The following is an 8,602-nucleotide window of genomic DNA, read 5'->3' on the forward strand; positions in this document are numbered from 1 at the left end:
AAAAGAGAATATACCACATCCGAATCATAACACGGACGAGGGCCGACGGGGACGGATATCAAAACCATGGCACTATATATAAAAAACAACGTACGGGTAAGCTAATTATACAAGTAACTATATATCTAAATCACACAAACATGATTTTTTTATATAAAAAAGATAAGAACAACAGGCTCACCACAAGGTGGTGCCAGCGGCGGGTCGGGACGGACGATCGACGGTGCTTACGACGGAGACGGGAAGGCACTAAGTAAACCACACCTACATATGCAAACTAAGAGTTATTTTAAGCTCAAATTGCATATAAATAAAATATAGTACCACATATAATTCCTCCCAAATTACTAAACCCCACAAATTAATCACTATATAAAGCATTGCAAGAGCTAATCTAGCAATGAGAGATGAAAGGACAAAGTTGCTAACCTTTGTGATCACTTGAATGGATGGGGGGCCTTCAAATCTTGACAAAATTTGGGCAAAATGTGTGATGAGCTCGAGGGGAGAAGAGGAAGAACAGGGAGGAGGAGAGGGGAAAGGGGGGGGGGAGAACAGAGCGAGCTGGACGAAGGGTTTATATGCAGGACGACCTATAGTACCGGTTCGTGGCAAGAACCGGTACTAAAGGTGCTGGACGGGCCCCAGTCTGACAATATCCTGCCACCACACCCTTTAGTACCGGTTCGTGGCACGAACCGGTGCTAAAGGTTCCGCACGAACCGGTACTAAAGGGAGCGGCCCGCCCAGCCGTTGGAACCGGCACTAATGGTCACATTAGTGCCGGCTTACTTTCAAACCTGGACTAATGAGCTGCACATTAGACCTTTTTTCTACTAGTGGAGTGTGCATCCAACTTGCTTGCTCACGAAGACCTAGGGCATTTTGAGGAAGCCCATCATTGAAATATACAAGGCAAGTTCTATAATGAAAAATTCCCACTAGTATATGAAAGTGACAACATAGGAGACTCTGTATCATGAAGATCATGGTGCTACTTTGAAGCACAAGTGTGGAAAAAGGATAGTAACAATGTCCCATCTCTCTTTTCTCTTTTTTTGAGATGGGCTTCTTTGGCCTCTTTTTTTATTTGGCCTTCTTTGGCCTCTTTTATTGTTATAAAGTCCGAAGTCTCATTCCGACTTCTGGGGGAATCATAGTCTTCATCATCCTTTCCTCACTTTGGGGCAATGCTCTAATAATGAAGATCATCACTATTGATTTACAACTCATGGATTACAACTCGATACTAGAACAAGATATGACTTATATGAATGCCTCCGACGGTGTACCGAGATATGCAATGAATCAAGAGCGACATGTATGAAAGAATTATGAAGGTGGCTTTGCCACAAATACGATGTCAACTACATGATTATGCAAAAGCAATATGACAATGATGGAGCGTGTCATAATAAACGGAACGGTGGAAAGTTGCATGGCAATATATCTCGTAATGGCTATGGAAATGTCATAATAGGTAGATATGGTGGCTGTTTTGAGAAAGATAAATGGTGGATGTATGATACCGACGAAAGTTGCGTGGCATAATAGAGGATAGCAATGGTGGAAGGGTGAGAGTGCGTATAATCCATGGACTCACATTAGTCATAAAGAACTCATATACTTATTGCAAAAGTTTATTAGCCCTCGAAGCAAAGTACTACTACACATGCTCCTAAAGGAAGGTTTGGTAGGAGTTAACCATCGCGTGATCCCGACCTCCACACATAAGGAAGGCAATCAAAAGAGCACCCCATGCAACAAATTTGTTACACAATTTTTACCATACGTACATGCTATGGGACTTGCCAACTTCAACACAAGCATTTCTCAGTTTCATAATTATCCAACTAGCATGACTCTAACATTACCACCTTTATATCTCAAAACAATTATTAAGCATAAAATTGATCATAGCATTAAATGCACTTTCTATGATAGTTTTTATTATACCCAACTTGGATGCCCATCATTCTAGGACCAATTTTATAACCATAGCAAATACCATGCTGTTATAAAAGACTCAAAATAATATAAGTGACGCATGAGAGATCAATAATTTCTATAAAATAAAACCATCACCGTGCTCTAAAAAATATAAGTGAAGCACTAGAGCAAAAATTATCTAGCTCAAAAGATATAAGTGAAGCACATAGAGTATTCTAATAAATTCCGAATCATATGCGTCTCTCCCAAAAGGTGTGTACAATAAGGATGATTTTGGTAAACTAAAAAGCAAAGACTCATATAATACAAGACGCTCCAAGCAAAACACATATCATGTGGTGAATAAAAATATAGCTCCAAGTAAAGTTACCAATAAACGAAGACGAAAGAGGGGATGCCTTCCGGGGCATCCCCAAGCTTAGGCTCTTGGTTGTCCTTGAATATTACCTTGGGGTGCCTTGGGCATTCCCAAGCTTAGCCTTTTGCCACTCCTTATTCCATAGTCCATCGAATCTTTACTCAAAACTTAAGAACTTCACAGTACAAAACTCAACAGAAAACTCGTATGCTCTGTTAGTATAAGAAAATAAATCACCACTTAGGTACTGTTGTGAACTCATTCTAAATTCATATTGGTGTAATATCTAATGTATTCAAACTTTTCTATGGTTCATACCCTCCGACACTACTCATAGATTCATCAAAATAAGAAAACAACACATAGAAAACAGAATCTGTCAAAAACAGAACAGTATGTAGTAATTTGAATCAAAAGTATACTTCTGTAACTCCAAAAATTCTGAAATAAATTGGTGGATCTGATTAATTTATCTATTAATCTTCTTTAAAAATAATCAACCTAAAAGCACTCTCCATTAAAAAATGGCAGCTAATCTCGTGGGCGCAAAATGGATTTTTGCTCGGGAATCTTAAAAATCGGACATTGGTTTCTTTAACATACTTGTATATTTTTACATGTAATTCATAGTTTTATTTTTGGATGATTTGATGATTACCATTTTGTCCGTTGACCAGATTGTAGTAAAATAAAATTCTAAAATACGTGAGGGTATTATAAAGATGGGCTGGGTTTGTTTGAACTGGTAGATAAGCAACTTTATTAATCAAACTCAAGCAATTACATGCAGTTTATATTAACAGAAAGCCTGGGAAAGTAAGGACGTACAAATACATGCAATGATAAAGTACAGTATAATTTGTTGCTGGCGTCGGCGATGGCGGCGAAGGGGTGGCGTTTTTCTTATCTCCTAGACTAGAGATCGTCGTCCGCGGAGGGCACGGGCTCCTTGGGGTTCTCCTCGGACCTCTTGGCCTGCTCCAGGTAGGTGGTCATGCGCGGCGCCGCATAGAGGCACCTGACCTCCCCCTCGTCGTCCCTCGGGGCGGTGCGCTGGCGCCCGTGGGACGTGACGGTGGCGAGGGCGTAGGGGCGTCCCCGCTGGTTGTAGAGCTCCTGTGACTCCATGAAGGCCAGCAGCTGCAGCAGCTCGGCGCGGAGCGCGTTGACCATCTTCTCCCCGTCGTTCAGCAGCACGATGTCCTCCACCGCGTTCTGCGCGTCCACGATCTTCTCCCGCGCCTCCTCCAGCCTCTCGGCCTCTGCAAGGAGGCTCGCGGCGTTGATGGAGTCGGCGTGCAGCCGGCGCAACTCCTCGGCCTGCACCGAGCGGTTCTCGACACCGGCGTCGGCGGGAGAGCTTGGGTTCGGCGTGCGCACAATGAGGATGGCCTCGAGAGACTGGCGCGTCTTCTGGCCGGCGTAGCTGTGCCGTGCCTCGGCCAAGGTGGCGTCGTACTCTTCGGTCTCGTCGCTGTCCCTGAGCATGAAGTTGACGGCCACCTTGCGGGCTTCGCCGCTGAAGAGGGTGCCGAACTTGATGGTGATAAGGCCGCTCTTGTCGTCAGTGATCGTCGTGTAGTCCGTGCCCGGGGCCACGGCCATCTCCTCCAGGTCGCCATCGGCGGTGTTGGGCTCAAGCGTGAGCTGCACGTCCTGCGCCACCACCGTGAGCAGGCCGCCGAGCAGCTGCGAGAAGGGCGCGCTGAGGTTGGTCCCGTCGGGCACCGCGCTGTACGTCCCGCCAGTAGACTTGTTGGCCAGGTCGCTCAGCAGCTTGTGGTCCGTGCCGGCGCCGAAGCCAAAGGTGTAGACGGCCACTTCGCCGGGGTTAACTTGCCTGGGGTCGCCGGAGGTCGTCTGCCCGTCGGACATGAGGAAGACGTTGGCGGTGCGGGATTCGGTGTGGACGCGGCCGCGGAGGACGGCCAGCCCCAGCTCGAGACCGGCCATTATGTCGGCGCCGCCGCCGTCCTCCAGGCCGTCGACGACGGCCTTGAGGTCGGTCTGGGCAGCCTGCGTCATGCAGCGAAGCGGGTTGAGCCTGCGCGCGGTGCTATCGAAGCTGACGATGGAGAGGCGGTCCACGCGGGTGAGCTTCATGATGATGAACTGCAGGGCCTTCTTCACGCTCTCGATCTTGTGCCTGCTCACGTCCAGCACCGCCACCAGGTCCAGCCCCTCCCTCATGGCGGCGGAGGATGTCGCCTTGATCTCCACCATCGCCGTCACCGTGTCCTTGGTCAGCCCCACATCTTTCCTGTTGTACGCCGGAATTGCCATGGTCACCAGCCCATCTTTGCTACCTGCACAAGGGCACATGGCATATAAATAATCCTCGATCAATAACTCCATTCCATTGATGAATCAATCAGATATATTGGGGCCACGAGTTGAAATATTCATGCATGCATCTCTACTGACTTAAGTTAGCTAGCTGTACCTGCATTCGGAGAAGGAGGCTTCTCATCGTCTCCGAACGACGCCATCCCGCCTGGTCCTGCTAAGGTCGCTAACAAGAGGCAGAGAGCACAGCACAACTTCTGTCTGTCTGTCTGTCTGCCTGTCGCTTGTATGTGTGAGTGAGATCGATAGATGGGCAGTGATACCTCTATATATACACACATCCAACAACAAGATAGCTACCAACATTCAAAAACAACAAGATAGCTATGTACTAGATAGGAGAGGGAAAGTAATTTTGGCAAGTGGACTTTGAAACAGTTTGTCAAATACTAAAACTTTGTCATACATACATGATGTTCAAGGCCGTGCAAACAAGATAATGGGATCAATACACTTTGTATGGACCGTTTACTAATTGTCAAGGAAGTTTGGCCTGGGATAAAGTTAGAAATTAAATTACTTTGAAACGGAGGCAGTAGATGTTTATAAGCTTATACTACTGCTAAATATTGCAAGAATAAGAATATTCCATGTGAGCAGGCAAGGCTAGTGGCTTATTGATCCATTCGTACTAGTCTGCAAATGCCTGGTTTGCATTGACATTTCTTTCGGTGTAAATAAAATTACTAGGGGTGCTAGGGAGGAGGGCGGCCGCTGGCGAACGGTGACACATGAGCATTGGAGTTCGCGAGCTAGGTCATGCCTTGGTCGTGCCCGTGTGTTCAGTGGTGGAGAGCTAGGTGGACATGGAAATGTACAAGATCGTTTGCTAGCTGTATATCCCAACCCATTCACTTGTCCTGTTTGGTTGTGCTGGGCTGCCTGAACCTGGGCACATACAAAAATCTATCTAAGTACTCTCTCCGGTCCTGCATAGTATAAGTTTTCCAAAGTCAAAGTAAGTCTACTTTCACAACACTTGTAGAAAAAAGTATCAAAATTCAAAATGCCAAATCTAAATTGTTAGATTCATTATGAAATGTAATTTCATAGCATACATATTTGGTATCATAGACGTTGGTGTTTTTAATACAAATTCAGTCAAACTTTACAAAGTTTGACTTGACAGAAATGTAATATGCGAAGTAAAAAGGACTACAGAGAGTATAAGTAATAGCTGGGAGAAAACCTACGCTCAAGGGCCGGGTCCAAGGCGTGGCTCCGCCCCTGCCTCCCATTACAACTGTCCACTAGCCATTGGCTAATATTTTTAGTTTCTTTAACAGAAAATGAGGATATACCCCCGACCTCTGCATTTGAGCGATGCATGCATCCATTTTATTAATTATTCACAAGGGTCTTACAAATTAATAAATCAGTAAGCCTGAAGCCTCCATTTAGGCAACATATGTCGCTACGCATATCCCCTTGATGAAGGGGTGCCGAATGTCCGAGCCTAATACCAAACAGACATCGTACCAAAGCTTAACATCTAAAGCCGGGTACCCCATCCAAGCCACAATGCCAGGACTGGGTCACACACCGGTCCGGTGTACTCTCAGTGGGCACCACATGCGCACACTGCATGGGCCGACACCACCGTCTTCTATCAACCCATCTTCAGAGTAGAAACATACGCATTGCCAGGCTAGAACAATCATGGATTAATAAAAAGGAAGTTTGGTGTAGGTAACTGAATTTTCTGTATATATGATGACTTGTAGGAAAGAGTAATTTGCACCAAGTCCTACACATGGGAATTAGTTAGTATATGTTATTATAAAATTTTATCACACCATATTATATTAGTATAGAGAGCCTCAGCTAGGCTTGTAAGACCTCAATACTTATTAAGACTAGACTCATGCATGGGCTCTGGCTAAAGACAAATTGTATTGTTGTCAGCACACGATAATTGATTGGAAAAACCACCACAACACGAATCTACCAAGTCAGTCATGCATTAAAGAAGGAAAGATTGGGTAGCCAAGTTGATATTTTTCTTGGACATGTTGTATGAATGATTAATTTCTACTTAATCCAAAATATAGTAGTTAGCTTTGTTTCATAAAGAACAAAGAAATAGGTAGCTAGTCGACATAAAAAAAATCCAGTTCAAGGTCTAAGTTCTCTCTCTTGTGTTGGCGGAGCTGATAGTCACGGTTATAGCGATTCGGTGCCCTCGACAGGATTCTCATGTTGGATGTTGTAGTTGAGTCTTTGGTGCTATTGGCTATGAACGATGACATGGATTGTGGTCCTTCGATGTGTGCTTTGCTTATGTGTTTCACCAAGTCATCTTTGCTACCGCGTGTGCCCGTTTGGCGGTGCTTTAGGGCTATTTTAACTATGTATTTTTTGTCTTGTCGTGTTTTTACACTTGGTTTTTCTCAGATGATTACTTCAGCCTTGTAGGGGTTTTCAGTCAATTTTTTGCTACAGGACCGATTCAACATGCTGACCTGCACACCAGGCACCCCCTTGTGCATTGGCAGAATAAGTGTCATTGGTTTTGCAAGTACTCCCTCCGTCTCAAAATAAGGGTCACTGTTTTAGTCTACTACTAAATCAGCCATTCTTGTTTGGGAACAGAGGAGTATTATGTTAGAAAAACTTAGAGATCGAGGCATGTATCTTACAACAGACCGTCGAGTGTTAAACTGTGTATAGATTGTACTTGACTATGAACCCTCTGTCCGAAAATACTTGTCGTCAAAATAAATAAAAGGGGATGTATCTAGATGTATTTTAATTCTAGATACATTTTTTTATCCATTTTAATAACAAGTATTTTCGGATGGAGGGAGTACTAAATACGACTCTAGATAGATGACTCGGTCAGTCTTTCTTCAGTTACAAATACTCCTACTCGACATTCACATGCACGTACCCTTAAGCTGATGCTAATCCACACATAAAACGCAATGTGCATGATATTATTTCATGTGGACGTATGAGCAGCAAGTTGAACGAATACTTTGCCGTATCGCAGAGGGTTCTCTCATTCACTAACATACCTTGATGTTTCGATAAGAAACAACCATCAGTGATAGTAACATGCGCAAAGTTGTTAAGTTTTGTTAGAGATATATTTGGGTTACATATGTTTGGTAGTCTAGCATTTATAATCTGTTTCCTACCTTATCTTTAGGAGAGGCGTCTTGCCCTCAAGCCTTGTACTCAATATATACTCGCCCTCGAGGCTCAATAATACATCCATCATATTCCGCCAATCCCTCTCTCCTTTCCAACATGGTATCAGACTAACCGATCCAACCCTAGCCGTCACCCGCCGCTTCCGCCCCGCGCGCCGCCCCGGGGGCAGTCGGCCTCCATAACCGCCGCCGGGGGCCGCGCCGCCCGTACCTAGGGTTCGTCCGCCCGGTCATTGACCGGCTGCCCTAGAGAGTCTTTTTCTCGAGCCTTTGCTCCGAGTTTTTCTCTCCCGCCGGTCATCTTGATCGGCGTTTTTTTTGGTTTTCCGATCTATGCTTGATCGGTTTGCGTCGTCCGCCGCCGCCGTCGACCCCCGCGCCTCTACTCCGACATAGGCATCGACTACACCGGCTGCTTCGTCATCAACCGCACGGCAAGGCCGGACGCGTCGCTCAAGGGATGCCTTTGTGCGTCGCTACCGACCGCTCATCCGCGCAGTCTCCGTCGCCGGTCCGTCTTCGTCGTCATTGCCCGGGACATCACCGACAATGTCGCCATCGACTGCGATCTGCGCGTCGTCCCCGCCATGACGCATACAGCGTCGCTGTCGTTCTGATCAACCGATCACATGCCTGTCTTCGCCAAGCACGTCCCCGAGAACGCGCCTACCGCCCATCGAGCAACAGGTTGCCGCTGTGTCGTCCCTTCGGACCGCTGCGTCACCGCCCGAGGTCTTCCCGTCGGCTACCCCAACTCGCGCGCCGCTACCATCGACGCCCCTTCGGGCTGTCG

The 8,602-nt window shown here is 46.1% G+C and overlaps 1 protein-coding gene across 1 annotated transcript; it reads right to left on the reverse strand.

Moving 5' to 3' along the window:
* Positions 1-3,223: 3,223 nt before the first annotated feature.
* LOC123114538 (E3 ubiquitin-protein ligase WAV3-like) lies at positions 3,224-4,797 on the reverse strand. The gene is made up of 2 exons (XM_044536054.1): positions 4,752-4,797; positions 3,224-4,614 (listed from the first exon to the last, which is right to left on the reverse strand). Exons 1-2 carry the CDS (start codon positions 4,795-4,797, stop codon positions 3,224-3,226), a joined length of 1,437 nt encoding a protein of 478 aa, XP_044391989.1.
* Positions 4,798-8,602: the final 3,805 nt, after the last annotated feature.

Source organism: Triticum aestivum, chromosome 5B (genome assembly GCF_018294505.1).
Source record: "Triticum aestivum cultivar Chinese Spring chromosome 5B, IWGSC CS RefSeq v2.1, whole genome shotgun sequence".
Classification (NCBI taxonomy): Eukaryota; Viridiplantae; Streptophyta; class Magnoliopsida; order Poales; family Poaceae; genus Triticum; species Triticum aestivum.